A 20,263-nucleotide genomic window follows, 5' to 3' on the forward strand; every position below is an offset into this window, starting at 1 on the left:
CATCTGTGTGTCTCTCTTAATAGCTATGGTATAATGCTGGCCTGCTGGCAGGGCGAGCCCCGAGAGAGACCTCCCTTCCAAGCCCTGGTAGATATCCTGGGAGACCTACTCCAGGACGACAGACTACCAGTAAGACACTGAGAGGTTTTACCCAATCCAGTCATGTCTGATCTGTCCACACTAAAGTCATAGAATGGGGTTTACTTACAGAAATGGAACGAGGCATATGTTGTTTAAAATGGATTATAACCATGTAGTTTGAGTCCTGGATGTTGATTGGCTGAAAGCCTTACCAGAGTATGATGCTAAATGAGGTGTGCACTGTCCTATTTACGTTGGTAACCAGTTTATAATAGCAATAAAGCACCTCAGGGGTTTGTGGTATATGGCCAATATACCACAGATAAGACGTCCAGGCACTCCGTGTTGAGTCGTGCCGAAGAACAGCCCTTGGCCGTGGTATATTGGCCATATACCACACCCCCTCGGGCCTTATTGCTTAAACAAGATATGTGTTACATGTCTGTATTTCCCGTTCTGTAGGACAATAAGGACTGATATTATATTCTGTAGGACTATAAGGACGGATATTATATTCTGTAGGATGATAAGGACGGATATTATATTCTGTAGGACGATAAGGACTGATATTATATTCTGTAGGATGATAAGGACGGATATTATATTCTGTATGATGATAAGGACTGAAATTATATTCTGTAGGATGATAAGGACTGATATTGTATTCTGTAGGACGATAAGGACTGATATTATATTCTGTAGGATGATAAGGACTGATATTATATTCTGTAGGATGGTAAGGACTGACTGATATTATATTCTGTAGGATGATAAGAACTGATATTGTATTCTGTAGGACGATAAAGACTGATATTATATTCTGTAGGATGATAAGGACTGATATTATATTCTGTAGGATGATAAGGACTGATATTATATTCTGTAGGATGATAAGGACTGATATTATATTCTGTAGGACGATAAGGACTGATATTATATTCTGTAGGATGATAAGGACTGATATTATATTCTGTAGGACGATAAGGACTGATATTATATTCTGTAGGATGATAAGGACGGATATTATATTCTGTAAGATGATAAGGACTGATATTATATTCTGTAGGATGATAAGGACTGATATTATATTCTGTAGGATGATAAGGACTGATATTATATTCTGTAGGATGATAAGGACTGATATTATATTCTGTAGGATGGTAAGGACTGACTGATATTATATTCTGTAGGATGATAAGAACTGATATTATATTCTGTAGGATGATAAGGACTGATACTATATTCTGTAGGACGATAAGGACTGATATTATATTCTGTAGGATGATAAGGACTGATATTATATTCTGTAGGATGGTAAGGACTGACTGATATTATATTCTGTAGGATGATAAGGACTGATACTATATTCTGTAGGATGATAAGGACTGATATTATATTCTGTAGGATGATAAGGACTAGTATTATATTCTGTAGGATGATAAGGACTGACTGATATTATATTCTGTAGGATGATAAGGACTGACTGATATTATATTCTGTAGGATGATAAGAACTGTTATTATATTCTGTAGGATGGTAAGGACTGATATTATATTCTGTAGGATGATAAGGACTGATATTGTATTCTGTAGGACGATAAAGACTGATATTATATTCTGTAGGATGATAAGGACTGATATTATATTCTGTAGGATGATAAGGACTGATATTATATTCTGTAGGATGATAAGGACTGATATTATATTCTGTAGGACGATAAGGACTGATATTATATTCTGTAGGATGATAAGGACTGATATTATATTCTGTAGGACGATAAGGACTGATATTATATTCTGTAGGATGATAAGGACGGATATTATATTCTGTAAAATGATAAGGACGGATATTATATTCTGTAGGATGATAAGGACTGATATTATATTCTGTAGGATGATAAGGACTGACTGATATTATATTCTGTAGGATGATAAGGACTGACTGATATTATATTCTGTAGGATTATAAGGGCTGATATTATATTCTGTAGGATGGTAAAGACTGACTGATATTATATTCTGTAGGATGATAAGGACTAGTATTATATTCTGTAGGATGGTAAGGACTGACTGATATTATATTCTGTAGGATGGTAAGGACTGATATTATATTCTGTAGGATGGTAAGGACTGATATTATATTCTGTAGGATGGTAAGGACTGACTGATATTATATTCTGTAGGATGGTAAGGACTAATATTATATTCTGTAGGATGGTAAGGACTGACTGATATTATATTCTGTAGGATGGTAAGGACTGATATTATATTCTGTAGGATGGTAAGGACTGATATTATATTCTGTAGGATGGTAAGGACTACATCCCCCTGAATCCGTCCCAGAGCTCGGAGGAAGACAGCTTCTCTCACGCCTCTTCACGACCCGCTTCACAGGAGGAGATGAGACTGGCCTGTCACAGCATACCCATCAGGTACCATACTACTGTCTATAACACCAGCAGGTACCATACTACTGTCTATAACACCATCAGGTACCATACTACTGTCTATAACACCATCAGGTACCATACTACTGTCTATAACACCATCAGGTACCATACTACTGTCTATAACACCATCAGGTATCATACTACTGTCTATAACACCATCAGGTACCATACTACTGTCTATAACACCATCAGGTACCATAATACTGTCTATAACACCATCAGGTACCATGCTACTGTCTATAACACCATCAGGTACCATACTACTGTCTATAACACCCATCAGGTGCCATACTACTGTCTATAACACCATCAGGTACCATAATACTGTCTATAACACCATCAGGTACCATACTACTGTCTATCACACCATCAGGTACCATACTACTGTCTATAACACCATCAGGAACCATACTACTGTCTATAACACCATCAGGTACCATACTACTGTCTATAACACCCATCAGGTACCATACTACTGTCTATATATAACGCCATCAGGTACCATACTACTGTCTATAACACCATCAGGTACCATACTGTCTATAACACCATCAGGTACCATACTACTGTCTATAACACCATCAGGTACCATACTACTGTCTATAACACCATCAGGTACCATACTCCTGTCTATAACACCATCAGGTACCATACTACTGTCTATAACACCCATCAGGTACCATACTACTGTCTATATATAACACCATCAGGTACCATACTACTGTCTATAACACCATCAGGTACCATACTACTGTCTATAACACCATCAGGTATCATACTACTGTCTACAACACCATCAGGTACCATACTACTGTCTATATATAACACCCATCAGCTAGCATACTACTGTCTATTACACCATCAGGTACCATACTACTGTCTATAACACGAATAGGTACCATACTACTGTCTATACTACCATCAGGTACCATACTACTTTCTATAACACCATCAGGTACCATACTACTGTCTATAACACCATCAGGTACCATACTACTGTCTATAACACCAGCAGGTACCATACTAATGTCTATAACACCATCAGGTACCATACTACTGTCTATAACACCATCAGGTACCATACTACTGTCTATAACACCCATCAGGTACCATACTACTGTCTATAACATCATCAGGTACCATACTACTGTCTATAACACCATCAGGTACCATACTACTGTCTATAACACCATCAGGTACCATACTACTGTCTATAACACCATCAGGTACCATACTACTGTCTATAACACCATACTGTAATACCATACTACTGTCTATAACACCATCAGGTACCATACTACTGTCTATAACACCATCAGGTACCATACTACTGTCTATAACACCATCAGGTACCATACTACTGTGTATAACACCAGCAGGTACCATACTACTGTCTATAACACGATCAGGTACCATACTACTGTCTATAACACCATCAGGTACCATACTACTGTCTATAACACCATCAGGTACCATACTACTGTCTATAACACCATCAGGTACCATACTACTGTCTATAACACCATCGGGTACCATACTACTGTCTATAACACCATCAGGTACCATACTACTGTCTATAACACCATCAGGTACCATACTACTGACTATAACACCATCAGGTACCATACTACTGTCTATAACACCATCAGGTACCATACTACTGTCTATAACACCCATCAGGTACCATACTACTGTCTATATATAACACCATCAGGTACCATACTACTGTCTATAACACCATCAGGTACCATACTACTGTCTATAACACCATCAGGTACCATACTACTGTCTACAACACCATCAGGTATCATACTACTGTCTACAACACCATCAGGTACCATACTATTGTCTATAACGCCATCAGTTACCGTACTACTGTCTATAACACCATCAGGTACCATACTCCTGTCTATAACACCATCAGGTACCATACTACTGTCTATAACACCATCAGGTACCATACTACTGTCTATAACACCATCAGGTACCATACTACTGTCTATAACACCATCAGGTACCATACTACTGTCTATAACACCATCAGGTACCATACTACTGTCTATAACACCCATCAGGTACCATACTACTGTCTATATATAACACCATCAGGTACCATACTACTGTCTATAACACCATCAGGTACCATACTACTGTCTATAACACCATCAGGTATCATACTACTGTCTACAACACCATCAGGTACCATACTACTGTCTATATATAACACCCATCAGCTAGCATACTACTGTCTATTACACCATCAGGTACCATACTACTGTCTATAACACAAATAGGTACCATACTACTGTCTATAGCACCATCAGGTACCATACTACTTTCTATAACACCATCAGGTACCATACTACTGTCTATAACACCATCAGGTACCATACTACTGTCTATAACACCAGCAGGTACCATACTACTGTCTATAACACGATCAGGTACCATACTACTGTCTATAACACCATCAGGTACCATACTACTGTCTATAACACCATCAGGTACCATACTACTGTCTATAACACCAGCAGGTACCATACTACTGTCTATAACACCATCAGGTACCATACTACTGACTATAACACCATCAGGTACCATACTACTGTCTATAACACCATCAGGTACCATACTACTGTCTATAACACCCATCAGGTACCATACTACTGTCTCTATATAACACCATCAGGTACCATACTACTGTCTATAACACCATCAGGTACCATACTACTGTCTATAACACCATCAGGTACCATACTACTGTCTATAACACCATCAGGTACCATACTACTGACTATAACACCATCAGGTACCATACTACTGTCTATAACACCATCAGGTACCATACTACTGTCTATAACACCCATCAGGTACCATACTACTGTCTATATATAACACCATCAGGTACCATACTACTGTCTATAACACCATCAGGTACCATACTACTGTCTATAACACCATCAGGTACCATACTACTGTCTACAACACCATCAGGTATCATACTACTGTCTACAACACCATCAGGTACCATACTACTGTCTATAACGCCATCAGGTACCATACTACTGTCTATAACACCATCAGGTACCATACTCCTGTCGATAACACCCATCAGGTACCATACTACTGTCTATATATAACACCCATCAGCTAGCATACTACTGTCTATAACACCAGCAGGTACCATACTACTGTCTATAACACCATCAGGTACCATACTACTGTCTATAACACCATCAGGTACCATACTACTGTCTATAACACCCATCAGGTACCATACTACTGTCTATATATAACACCCATCAGCTAGCATACTACTGTCTATAACACCATCAGGTACCATACTACTGTCTATAACACCATCAGGTACCATACTACTGTCTATAACACCATCAGGTACCATACTACTGTCTATATATAACACCATCAGGTACCATACTACTGTCTATAACACCATCAGGTACCATACTACTGTCTATAACACCATCAGGTACCATACTACTGTCTATAACACCATCAGGTACCATACTACTGACTATAACACCATCAGGTACCATACTACTGTCTATAACACCATCAGGTACCATACTACTGTCTATAACACCCATCAGGTACCATACTACTGTCTATATATAACACCATCAGGTACCATACTACTGTCTATAACACCATCAGGTACCATACTACTGTCTATAACACCATCAGGTACCATACTACTGTCTACAACACCATCAGGTATCATACTACTGTCTACAACACCATCAGGTACCATACTACTGTCTATAACGCCATCAGGTACCATACTACTGTCTATAACACCATCAGGTACCATACTCCTGTCTATAACATCATCAGATACCATACTACTGTCTATAACACCATCAGGTACCATACTACTGTCTATAACACCCATCAGGTACCATACTACTGTCTATATATAACGCCATCAGGTACCATACTACTGTCTATAACACCATCAGGTACCATACTACTGTCTATAACACCATCAGGTACCATACTACTGTCTATAACACCATCAGGTACCATACTACTGTCTATAACACCATCAGGTACCATACTACTGTCTATAACACCATCAGGTACCATACTACTGTCTATAACACCCATCAGGTACCATACTACTGTCTATATATAACACCATCAGGTACCATACTACTGTCTATAACACCATCAGGTACCATACTACTGTCTATAACACCATCAGGTATCATACTACCGTCTACAACGCCATCAGGTACCATACTACTGTCTATATATAACACCCATCAGCTAGCATACTACTGTCTATTACACCATCAGGTACCATACTACTGTCTATAACACGAATAGGTACCATACTACTGTCTATAGCACCATCAGGTACCATACTACTTTCTATAACACCATCAGGTATCATACTACTGTCTACAACACCATCAGGTACCATACTACTGTCTATAACGCCATCAGGTACCATACTACTGTCTATAACACCATCAGGTACCATACTCCTGTCTATAACACCATCAGGTACCATACTACTGTCTATAACACCCATCAGGTACCATACTACTGTCTATATATAACACCCATCAGCTAGCATACTACTGTCTATAACACCAGCAGGTACCATACTACTGTCTATAACACCATCAGGTACCATACTACTGTCTATAACACCATCAGGTACCATACTACTGTCTATAACACCCATCAGGTACCATACTACTGTCTATATATAACACCCATCAGCTAGCATACTACTGTCTATAACACCATCAGGTACCATACTACTGTCTATAACACCATCAGGTACCATACTACTGTCTATAACACCATCAGGTACCATACTACTGTCTATATATAACACCATCAGGTACCATACTACTGTCTATAACACCATCAGGTACCATACTACTGTCTATAACACCATCAGGTACCATACTACTGTCTATAACACCATCAGGTACCATACTACTGACTATAACACCATCAGGTACCATACTACTGTCTATAACACCATCAGGTACCATACTACTGTCTATAACACCCATCAGGTACCATACTACTGTCTATATATAACACCATCAGGTACCATACTACTGTCTATAACACCATCAGGTACCATACTACTGTCTATAACACCATCAGGTACCATACTACTGTCTACAACACCATCAGGTATCATACTACTGTCTACAACACCATCAGGTACCATACTACTGTCTATAACACCATCAGGTACCATACTACTGTCTATAACACCATCAGGTACCATACTCCTGTCTATAACATCATCAGATACCATACTACTGTCTATAACGCCATCAGGTACCATACTACTGTCTATAACACCATCAGGTACCATACTCCTGTCTATAACATCATCAGATACCATACTACTGTCTATAACACCATCAGGTACCATACTACTGTCTATAACACCATCAGGTACCATACTACTGTCTATAACACCCATCAGGTACCATACTACTGTCTATATATAACACCATCAGGTACCATACTACTGTCTATAACACAATCAGGTACCATACTACTGTCTATAACACCATCAGGTACCATACTACTGTCTATAACACCATCAGGTACCATACTACTGTCTATAACACCATCAGGTACCATACTACTGTCTATAACACCATCAGGTACCATACTACTGTCTATAACACCATCAGGTACCATACTACTGTCTATAACACCCATCAGGTACCATACTACTGTCTATATATAACACCATCAGGTACCATACTACTGTCTATAACACCATCAGGTATCATACTACCGTCTACAACACCATCAGGTACCATACTACTGTCTATATATAACACCCATCAGCTAGCATACTACTGTCTATTACACCATCAGGTACCATACTACTGTCTATAACACGAATAGGTACCATACTACTGTCTATAGCACCATCAGGTACCATACTACTTTCTATAACACCATCAGGTATCATACTACTGTCTACAACACCATCAGGTACCATACTACTGTCTATAACGCCATCAGGTACCATACTACTGTCTATAACACCATCAGGTACCATACTCCTGTCTATAACACCATCAGGTACCATACTACTGTCTATAACACCCATCAGGTACCATACTACTGTCTATATATAACACCCATCAGCTAGCATACTACTGTCTATAACACCAGCAGGTACCATACTACTGTCTATAACACCATCAGGTACCATACTACTGTCTATAACACCATCAGGTACCATACTCCTGTCTATAACATCATCAGATACCATACTACTGTCTATAACACCATCAGGTACCATACTACTGTCTATAACACCATCAGGTACCATACTACTGTCTATAACACCCATCAGGTACCATACTACTGTCTATATATAACGCCATCAGGTACCATACTACTGTCTATAACACCATCAGGTACCATACTACTGTCTATAACACCATCAGGTACCATACTACTGTCTATAACACCATCAGGTACCATACTACTGTCTATAACACCATCAGGTACCATACTACTGTCTATAACACCATCAGGTACCATACTACTGTCTATATATAACACCATCAGGTACCATACTACTGTCTATATATAACACCATCAGGTACCATACTACTGTCTATAACACCATCAGGTACCATACTACTGTCTATAACACCATCAGGTATCATACTACCGTCTACAACACCATCAGGTACCATACTACTGTCTATATATAACACCCATCAGCTAGCATACTACTGTCTATTACACCATCAGGTACCATACTACTGTCTATAACACGAATAGGTACCATACTACTGTCTATAGCACCATCAGGTACCATACTACTTTCTATAACACCATCAGGTACCATACTACTGTCTATAACACCATCAGGTACCATACTACTGTCTATAACACCAGCAGGTACCATACTACTGTCTATAACACGATCAGGTACCATACTACTGTCTATAACACCATCAGGTACCATACTACTGTCTATAACACCATCAGGTACCATACTACTGTCTATAACACCAGCAGGTACCATACTACTGTCTATAACACCATCAGGTACCATACTACTGTCTATAACACCCATCAGGTACCATACTACTGTCTATATATAACACCCATCAGCTAGCATACTACTGTCTATAACACCATCAGGTACCATACTACTGTCTATAACACCATCAGGTACCATACTACTGTCTATAACACCATCAGGTACCATACTACTGTCTATAACACCCATCAGGTACCATACTACTGTCTATATATAACACCATCAGGTACCATACTACTGTCTATAACACCATCAGGTACCATACTACTCTCTATAACACCATCAGGTACCATACTACTGTCTATAACACCATCAGGTACCATACTACTGTCTATAACACCATCAGGTACCATACTACTGTCTATAACACCATACTGTAATACCATACTACTGTCTATAACACCATCAGGTACCATACTACTGTCTATAACACCATCAGGTACCATACTACTGTCTATAACACCATCAGGTACCATACTACTGTCTATAACACCATCAGGTACCATACTACTGTCTATAACACCCATCAGGTACCATACTACTGTCTATATATAACACCATCAGGTACCATACTACTGTCTATAACACCATACTGTAATACCATACTACTGTCTATAACACCATCAGGTACCATACTACTGTCTATAACACCATCAGGTACCATACTACTGTCTATGACACCATCAGGTACCATACTACTGTCTATAACACCCATCAGGTACCATACTACTGTCTATATATAACACCATCAGGTACCATACTACTGTCTATATATAACACCATCAGGTACCATACTACTGTCTATAACACCATCAGGTACCATACTACTGTCTATAACACCATCGGGTACCATACTACTGTCTATAACACCATCAGGTACCATACTACTGTCTATAACACCATCAGATGCCATACTACTGTCTATATATAACACAATCAGGTACCATACTACTGTCTATAACACCATCAGGTACCATACTACTGTCTATAACACCATCAGGTACCATACTACTGTCTATATTTAACACCCATCAGGTACCATACTACTGTCTATAACAACATCAGATACCATACTACTGTCTATATATAACAATCATCAGATACCATACTACTGTCTATAACACCAGCAGGTACCATACTACTGTCTATAACACCAGCAGGTACCATACTACTGTCTATAACACCAGCAGGTACCATACTACTGTCTATAACACCATCAGGTACCATACTACTGTCTATAACACCATCAGGTACCATACTACTGTCTATAACGCCATCAGGTACCATACTACTGTCTATAACACCATCAGGTACCATACTGCTGTCTATAACACCATCAGGTACCATAATACTGTCTATAACACCATACTATAATACCATACTACTGTCTATAACACCATCAGGTACCATCCCCATCTGGTGTCCTCTGGGGTCCCCTGGGGTTCTCACTCAACAACCACTCTTCCTGTGGTCCTCCGGTGTCCCCTGGGGTCCCCTGGTGTCCTCTGGGGTCCCATGTGGTCCTCTGGTGTCCCCTGTGGTCCTCTGGTGTCCCCTGGGGTCCCCTGTGGTCCTCTGGTGTCCCCTGGGGTTCTCACTCAACAACCACTCTTCCTGGGGTCCTCTGGGGGTTCTCACTCAACAACCACTCTTCCTGGGGTCCCCTGGGGTCCTCTGGGGTTCTCACTCAACAGATATACATAACATAGGGGATATGTGTGTGTGTGTGTGTGTCAGGTATTATAACTGTGTGCCCTTCGCTGGCTGTGTGTTCGTGGGGCCGTCGAAGCTGTCGTCATGCCAACCCAGAGTGAAGACATTTGAGGAGCTACCAATGGAAACGGCCTGGTATAAAACCCACAACAACGGAGTAAGATCTGTCTCTCCTGCACTCTCTCCATCCCTCTATCATTGAATATCTCTCCATCCCTCCATCATTGTATCTCTCTATCTCTCCATCCCTCTATCATTGTATCTCTCCATCCCTCTATCATTGTATCTCTCTATCCCTCTATCATTGTATCTCTCTATCTCTCCATCCCTCTATCATTGTATCTCTCCATCCCTCTATCATTGTCTCTCTATCTCTCCATCCCTCTATCATTGTATCTCTCCATCCCTCTATCATTGTATCTCACCATCCCTCTATCATTGTATCTCTCTCCATCCCTCTATCATTGTATCTCTCTCCATCCCTCTATCATTGTATCTCTCTCCATCCCTCTATCATTGTATCTCACCATCCCTCTATCATTGTATCTCTCTATCTCTCCATCCCTCTATCATTGTATCTCTCCATCCCTCTATCATTGTATCTCTCTATCTCTCCATCCCTCTATCATTGTATCTCTCCATCCCTCTATCATTGTATCTCACCATCCCTCTATCATTGTATCTCTTTCCGTCCCTCTATCATTGTATCTCTCTCCATCCCTCTATCATTGTATCTCACCATCCCTCTATCATTGTCTCTCCATCCCTCTATCATTGTATCTCTCTATCTCTCCATCCCTCTATCATTGTATCTCTCCATCCCTCTATCATTGTATCTCTCTATCTCTCCATCCCTCTATCATTGTATCTCTCTCCATCCCTCTATCATTGTATCTCACCATCCCTCTATCATTGTCTCTCCATCCCTCTATCATTGTATCTCTCCATCCCTCTATCATTGTATCTCTCTATCCCTCTATCATTGTATCTCTCTATCTCTCCATCCCTCTATCATTGTATCTCTCCATCCCTCTATCATTGTATCTCTCTATCCCTCTATCATTGTATCTCACCATTGCTCTATTCAAACTGCCAAATGTCAAACGGTTGGTGACATTTAATCAAATCTCTACTGAGGGGCTGTCCTGAGGGACTCTCCTGAGGGACTCTCCTGAGGGACTCTCCTGAGGGACTGTCCTGAGGGACTCTCCTGAGGGACTGTCCTGAGGGGCTGTCCTGAGGGACTGTCCTGAGGGGCTGTCCTGAGGGACTGTCCTGAGGGGCTGTCCTGAGGGACTCTCCTGAGGGACTCTCCTGAGGGACTGTCCTGAGGGACTCTCCTGAGGGACTGTCCTGAGGGGCTGTCCTGAGGGACTGTCCTGAGGGGCTGTCCTGAGGGACTGTCCTGAGGGACTCTCCTGAGGGACTCTCCTGAGGGACTGTCCTGAGGGACTGTCCTGAGGGGCTGTCCTGAGGGACTCTCCTGAGGGACTGTCCTGAGGGACTGTCCTGAGGGACTCTCCTGAGGGACTGTCCTGAGGGACTGTCCTGAGGGGCTGTCCTGAGGGGCTGTCCTGAGGGACTCTCCTGAGGGACTGTCCTGAGGGACTCTCCTGAGGGGCTGTCCTGAGGGGCTGTCCTGAGCGACTGTCCTGAGGGACTCTCCTGAGGGACTGTCCTGAGGGACTGTCCTGAGGGGCTGTCCTGAGGGACTGTCCTGAGGGACTCTCCTGAGGGACTGTCCTGAGGGACTCTCCTGAGGGGCTGTCCTGAGGGACTCTCCTGAGGAGCTGTCCTGAGGGACTCTACTGAGGGACTGTCCTGAGGGACTCTCCTGAGGGACTGTCCTGAGGGACTCTCCTGAGGGACTGTCCTGAGGGACTGTCCTGAGGGGCTCTCCTGAGGGACTCTCCTGAGGGACTCTCCTGAGGGACTGTCCTGAGGGGCTGTCCTGAGGGACTCTCCTGAGGGACTCTCCTGAGGAACTCTACTGAGGGGCTGTCCTGAGGGACTCTCCTGAGGGACTCTACTGAGGGACTCTCCTGAGGGACTGTCCTGAGGGCTCCTGAGGGACTGTCCTGAGGGACTCTGAGGGACTGTCCTGAGGGACTCTACTTAGGGACTCTCCTGAGGGACTGTCCTGAGGGACTGTCCTGAGTTAAGATCTGTTTTTTGGGTCTTCCTTTGACACCGCCTAATATATAGGTCCTGGATGGCAGGAAGCTTGACACCAGTGATGTACTGGGCCGTGGACAGTACCCAGAAATGTGGACTGTGGACTGTGCCCAGAAATGGTTGTCTGCTTGAAACATGTTATCAGGTTAAGCTAGTCTCCAGTTTCCAGCCTCAACAGGTCAACATGTTAAACTGGTCTCCAGTTTCCTCAACAGGTCAACATGCTAAACTGGTCTCCAGTTTCCTCAACAGGTCAACATGTTAAACTGGTCTCCAGTTTCCTCAACAGGTCAACATGCTAAACTGGTCTCCAGTTGCCTAAACAGGTCAACATGTTAAACTGGTCTCCAGTTTCCTCAACAGGTCAACATGTTAAACTGGTCTCCAGTTTCCTCAACAGGTCAACATGCTAAACTGGTCTCCAGTTTCCAGCCTCAACAGGTCAACATGTTAAACTGGTCTCCAGTTGCCTCAACAGGTCAACATGTTAAACTGGTCTCCAGTTGCCTCAACAGGTCAACATGTTAAACTGGTCTCCAGTTTCCAGCCTCAACAGGTCAACATGTTAAACTGGTCTCCAGTTTCCTCAACAGGTCAACATGCTAAACTGGTCTCCAGTTGTCTAAACAGGTCAACATGTTAAACTGGTCTCCAGTTTCCAGCCTCAACATGTTAAACTGGTCTCCAGTTGCCTCAACAGGTCAACATGCTAAACAGGTCAACATGCTAAACTGGTCTCCAGTTTTCAGCCTCAACATGTTAAACTGGTCTCCAGTTTCCTCAACAGGTCAACATGCTAAACTGGTCTCCAGTTGTCTAAACAGGTCAACATGTTAAACTGGTCTCCAGTTTCCAGCCTCAACATGTTAAACTGGTCTCCAGTTGCCTCAACAGGTCAACATGCTAAACAGGTCAACATGCTAAACTGGTCTCCAGTTTTCAGCCTCAACATGTTAAACTGGTCTCCAGTTTCCTCAACAGGTCAACATGCTAAACTGGTCTCCAGTTGCCTCAACAGGTCAACATGCTAAACTGGTCTCCAGTTTCCTCAACAGGTCAACATGCTAAACTGGTCTCCAGTTTCCTCAACAGGTCAACATGCTAAACTGGTCTCCAGTTGCCTCAACAGGTCAACATGTTAAACTGGTCTCCAGTTTCCAGCCTCAACAGGTCAACATGTTAAACTGGTCTCCAGTTTCCTCAACAGGTCAACATGCTAAACTGGTCTCCAGTTGTCTAAACAGGTCAACATGTTAAACTGGTCTCCAGTTTCCAGCCTCAACATGTTAAACTGGTCTCCAGTTGCCTCAACAGGTCAACATGCTAAACAGGTCAACATGCTAAACTGGTCTCCAGTTTTCAGCCTCAACATGTTAAACTGGTCTCCAGTTTCCTCAACAGGTCAACATGCTAAACTGGTCTCCAGTTGCCTCAACAGGTCAACATGCTAAACTGGTCTCCAGTTTCCTCAACAGGTCAACATGCTAAACTGGTCTCCAGTTTCCTCAACAGGTCAACATGCTAAACTGGTCTCCAGTTGCCTCAACAGGTCAACATGTTAAACTGGTCTCCAGTTGCCTCAACAGGTCAACATGCTAAACTGGTCTCCAGTTTCCTCAACAGGTCAACATGCTAAACTGGTCTCCAGTTGCCTCAACAGGTCAACATGCTAAACTGGTCTCCATGCTAAACTGGTCTCCAGTTTCCAGCCTCAACATGTTAAACTGGTCTCCAGTTTCCTCAACAGGTCAACATGCTAAACTGGTCTCCAGTTTCCTCAACAGGTCAACATGTTAAACTGGTCTCCAGTTTCCTCAACAGGTCAACATGCTAAACTGGTCTCCAGTTGCCTAAACAGGTCAACATGTTAAACTGGTCTCCAGTTTCCTCAACAGGTCAACATGCTAAACTGGTCTCCAGTTGCCTAAACAAGTCAACATGCTAAACTGGTCTCCAGTTGCCTAAACAGGTCAACATGCTAAGCCCTTGACTTGTCGTTATTGATTGCGATGCTGATGGACTGCTGTGTTCTCTCCCCAGGACAACCAGACAGACAGTGGGATGGTTCTGGCGTCAGAGGAGTTTGAGATGATCCAACACAAACACAGAGGAGCCAAGTATGTTTGACACACCAATAGCATCATGCCCTTAACCAATAGCATCATGCCCTTAACCAATAACATCATGCCCTTAACCAATAGCATCATGCCCTTAACCAATAGCATCATGCCCTTAACCAATAACATCATGCCCTTAACCAATAGCATCATGCCCTTAACCAATAACATCATGCCCTTAACCAATAGCATCATGCCCTTAACCAATAACATCATGCCCTTAACCAATAGCATCATGCCCTTAACCAATAGCATCATGCCCTTAACCAATAGCATCATGCCCTTAACCAATAGCGTCATGCCCTTAACCAATAACATCATGCCCTTAACCAATAACATCATGCCCTTAACCAATAGCATCATGCCCTTAACCAATAACATCATGCCCTTAACCAATAGCATCATGTCCTTAACCAATAGCATCATGCCCTTAACCAATAAAGTCTAACCAATAGCATCATGCCCTTAACCAATAACATCATGCCCTTAACCAATAAAGTCTAACCAATAGCATCATGCCCTTAACCAATAGCGTCATGCCCTTAACCAATAACATCATGCCCTTAACCAATAAAGTCTAACCAATAGCATCATGCCCTTAACCAATAGCGTCATGCCCTTAACCAATAGCGTCATGCCCTTAACCAATAGCATCATGCCCTTAACCAATAGCATCATGCTCTTAACCAATAAAGTCTAACCAATAGTGTCATGCCCTTAACCAATAGCATCATGCCCTTAACCAATAACATCATGCCCTTAACCAATAACATCATGCCCTTAACCAATAGCATCATGCCCTTAACCAATAAAGTCTAACCAATAGTGTCATGCCCTTAACCAATAACATCATGCCCTTAACCAATAGCATCATGCCCTTAACCAATAGCGTCATGCCCTTAACCAATAGCGTCATGCCCTTAACCAATAGTGTCATGCCCTTAACCAATAACATCATGCCCTTAACCAATAACATCATGCCCTTAACCAATAACATCATGCCCTTAACCAATAACATCATGCCCTTAACCAATAACATCATGCCCTTAACCAATAGCGTCATGCCCTTAACCAATAACATCATGCCCTTAACCAATAACATCATGCCCTTAACCAATAACATCATGCCCTTAACCAATAGCATCATGCCCTTAACCAATAACATCATGCCCTTAACCAATAACATCATTAATATGACAAGGCGTCTGTGTGGGTTGTCTGCTTTTTGAAAATGTAAAAAAAAAAAAACTGGTGTCAAAAAATAACAACAGCATATTGTCCTAACAGCTGTCTCCTCTCCTCTCCACTCCCCTCTCCTCTCCTTATCTACCTCCCCTCCTCTCTTCCCTCCTCTCTTTTCCCACCTCCCCTCCCCTCTCCTTCCCTCCTCTCCCACCTCGCCTCCTCTCTCCCCTCCCCACCTCCCCTCCTCTCTCCCCTCCCCACCTCCCCTCCTCTCCCCCCTCCCCTCCTCTCCCACCTCCCCCCCTCTCTCCTCCTACCTCCCCTCCCCTCCTTTCCCACCTCCCCTCCTTTCCCACCTCCCCTCCCCTCCCCTCCTTTCCTACCTCCCCTCCCCTCCTTTCCCACCTCCCCTCCCCTCCTTTCCCACCTCCCCTCCCCTCCTTTCCCACCTCCCCTCCCCTCCTTTCCCACCTCCCCTCCCCTCCCACCTCCTCCCCTCTCCCACCTCCTCCCCTCTCCCCTACCTCCTCCCCTCTCTTCTCTCCCCTCCCCTCCTTCCCCAGTAGTACAGAGCGTCTGGTGGTGGTAGAGTCCAGCGGTTCCAGACACCGACCAGCCTTCCTCTCCCACCTCCTCTCCCCTCCCCTCCTCTCCTCTCCCCCCAGTAGTACAGAGCGCCTGGTGGTGGTAGAGTCCAGCGGTAGCTCCGTTAGTTCCAGACACCGACCAGCCTTCCTCTCCCAGCTCTCTGGACAGACCTTTTACAACAACGAGTATGGTCAGCTGTCAGAGGAGGGCAGGGTCCTGGACTTCTTCTCCTCCCCTGATGATACACGCTGCCTCGCATCCTCCAACCTGTGATGTCATCATCACAGAGTGGGTAGCCCTTCCTCCTCCAACCAGTGATTGGCTACAGTGGGTTAGCCCCTCCTGTAATGTCACTATCACAGTGGGCTAGCCCCTCCTCCAACCTGTGATTGGCTACAGTGGGTAAGCCCCTCCTCCCCCAACCTGTGATTGGCTAGTGGGTAAGCCCCTCCTCCCCCAACCTGTGATTGACGACAGTGGGTTAGCCCCTCCTCCAACCTGTGATTGACTACAGTGGGTTAGCCCCTCCTCCTCCAACCTGTGGTTTAGCCCCTCCTGCTCCAACCTGTGATTGACTAGTGGGTTAGCCCCTCCTCCTCCAACCTGTGATTGACTACAGTGGGTTCCAATAGTTCAGATTCCAGCCTTGCTAGCCACAAGGGTTGGGATTATATTGTAGTATACTCAATCCCATCTCCTTCCCTCTCTTCCTTGCTGTCACTCCTTCCCCTCTCCATGGCCACACCGGCCCATACTGGACTGAGCCGTCAGTACCTGCAGTTCTCTAACCAACCACTGGGTGGCAGTAGTATGTCAAAACCAAAGTATTATATATCAACCACAGATCAGATGTGTATCTTTATACAGAGTAAGCTTTTGATTATTTGTAAAAAAAAATAAAAATTAAAAAATGAAAATAAAGAAATATATCTTCTTTAGTCATGTCTCAGGTCTGTTATTTTGCTAATAATAATGATATGGGAAGTGTCCAAACGTCATATATATGATGTTAGTCTGATCTGTAGTACATCATCTTATTATGAGGTCACTGTAGAGTGAGGGGGAGGAGTGTTCAGAGAAAGGACTTAATACGTCTCTCCTCCAGATAACATGGCTCTCCTCCAGATAACATGGCTCTCCTCCAGATGACACGACTTAATATGGCTCTCCTCCAGATAACATGGCTCTCCTCCAGATGACACGACTTAATATGGCTCTCCTCCAGATAACATGGCTCTCCTCCAGATGACACGACTTAATATGGCTCTCCTCCAGATAACATGGCTCTCCTCCAGATAACACGACTTAATATGGCTCTCCTCCAGATAACATGGCTCTCCTCCAGATAACACAACTTAATATGGCTCTCCTCCAGATAACATGGCTCTCCTCCAGATAACACGACTTAATATGGCTCTCCTCCAGATAACATGGCTCTCCTCCAGATAACACGACTTAACATGGCTCTCCTCCAGATAACAAGGCTCTCCTCCAGATGACACGACTTAATATGGCTCTCCTCCAGATGACACGACTTAATATGGCTCTCCTCCAGATGACACGACTTAATATGGCTCTCCTCCAGATAACATGGCTCTCCTCCAGATGACACGACTTAATATGGCTCTCCTCCAGATGACATGGCTCTCCTCCAGATGACACGACTTAATATGGCTCTCCTCCAGATGACATGGCTCTCCTCCAGATAACATGGCTCTCCTCCAGATGACACGACTGGTTCTGACAGGTCTAGAACTCTAGATTGGTCTCAGTCTACTGGCTTGTCTAGTGTGCATCCCAAATGGCTCCCTACTGAAAGCAGTACTTTAGACCAGGGCCTTTAGGGCTGTGGGTAACAGTAGATCCATTTGGGACAGACAAGGTGGGGGAGCGTATATCAACCTGACTGAAGGAGGGACGAGGGAGCAGAGGAGATGTAAATAAAGTGAAGGAGAGAAAAAAAGGAGTGTCACCTGACCAGACGCTCTCTCTCCTGACCAGACGCTCTCTCTCCTGACCAGACGCTCTCTCTCCTGACCAGGCGCTCTCTCACCCGACCAGGCGCTCTCTCACCCGACCAGGCGCTCTCTCACCCGACCAGGCGCTCTCTCACCCGACCAGGCGCTCTCTCACCCGACCAGACGCTCTCTCTAATGACCAGACGCTCTCTCTAATGACCAGACGCTCTCTCTAATGACCAGACGCTCTCTCACCTGACCAGGCGCTCTCTCACCCGACCAGGCGCTCTCTCACCCGACCAGGCGCTCTCTAACCCGACCAGACGCTCTCTCTAATGACCAGACGCTCTCTCTAATGACCAGACGCTCTCTCACCTGACCAGACGCTCTCTCACCCGACCAGGCGCTCTCTCACCCGACCAGGCGCTCTCTAACCCGACCAGACGCTCTCTCTAATGACCAGACGCTCTCTCTAATGACCAGACGCTCTCTCACCTGACCAGACGCTCTCTCACCCGACCAGACGCTCTCTCACCCGACCAGGCGCTCTCTCACCCGACCAGGCGCTCTCTCACCCGACCAGGCGCTCTCTCACCCGACCAGGCGCTCTCTCACCCGACCAGACGCTCTCTCTAATGACCAGACGCTCTCTCTAATGACCAGACGTTCTCTCACCTGACCAGACGCTCTCTCACCCGACCAGACGCTCTCTCACCCGACCAGACGCTCTCTCTAATGACCAGACGCTCTCTCTAATGACCAGACGTTCTCTCACCTGACCAGACGCTCTCTCTCCTGACCAGACGCTCTCTCTCCTGACCAGACGCTCTCTCTCCTGACCAGACGCTCTCTCTCCTGACCAGACGCTCTCTCACCTGACCAGACGCTCCCTCACCTGACCAGACGCTCCCTCTCCTGACCA

General features: G+C 44.0%; 1 protein-coding gene across 4 annotated transcripts in view; it reads left to right on the top strand.

The window, feature by feature from the left end:
- Positions 1-18,298, top strand: part of LOC110487799 (vascular endothelial growth factor receptor 3) — a 255,210-nt gene extending 236,912 nt beyond the window's left edge. Inside the window, exons 26-30 of one of the 4 annotated variants that reach the window (XM_036943557.1) lie at positions 24-129; positions 2,388-2,512; positions 11,343-11,475; positions 15,534-15,610; positions 17,362-18,298. In XM_036943557.1, coding sequence (XP_036799452.1) covers positions 24-129; positions 2,388-2,512; positions 11,343-11,475; positions 15,534-15,610; positions 17,362-17,656 — 736 coding nt within the window. In that variant the 3' untranslated portion in view covers positions 17,657-18,298. Of the gene's footprint in view, positions 1-23; positions 130-2,387; positions 2,513-11,342; positions 11,476-15,533; positions 15,611-17,358 lie in introns of all 4 variants that reach the window. The other 3 variants (XM_036943558.1, XM_036943559.1, XM_036943556.1) reach the window with 3 other exon arrangements.
- The last annotated feature ends 1,965 nt before the right edge of the window (positions 18,299-20,263 follow it).

The sequence above is a fragment of the Oncorhynchus mykiss genome, chromosome 14 (assembly GCF_013265735.2).
Source record: "Oncorhynchus mykiss isolate Arlee chromosome 14, USDA_OmykA_1.1, whole genome shotgun sequence".
Classification (NCBI taxonomy): Eukaryota; Metazoa; Chordata; class Actinopteri; order Salmoniformes; family Salmonidae; genus Oncorhynchus; species Oncorhynchus mykiss.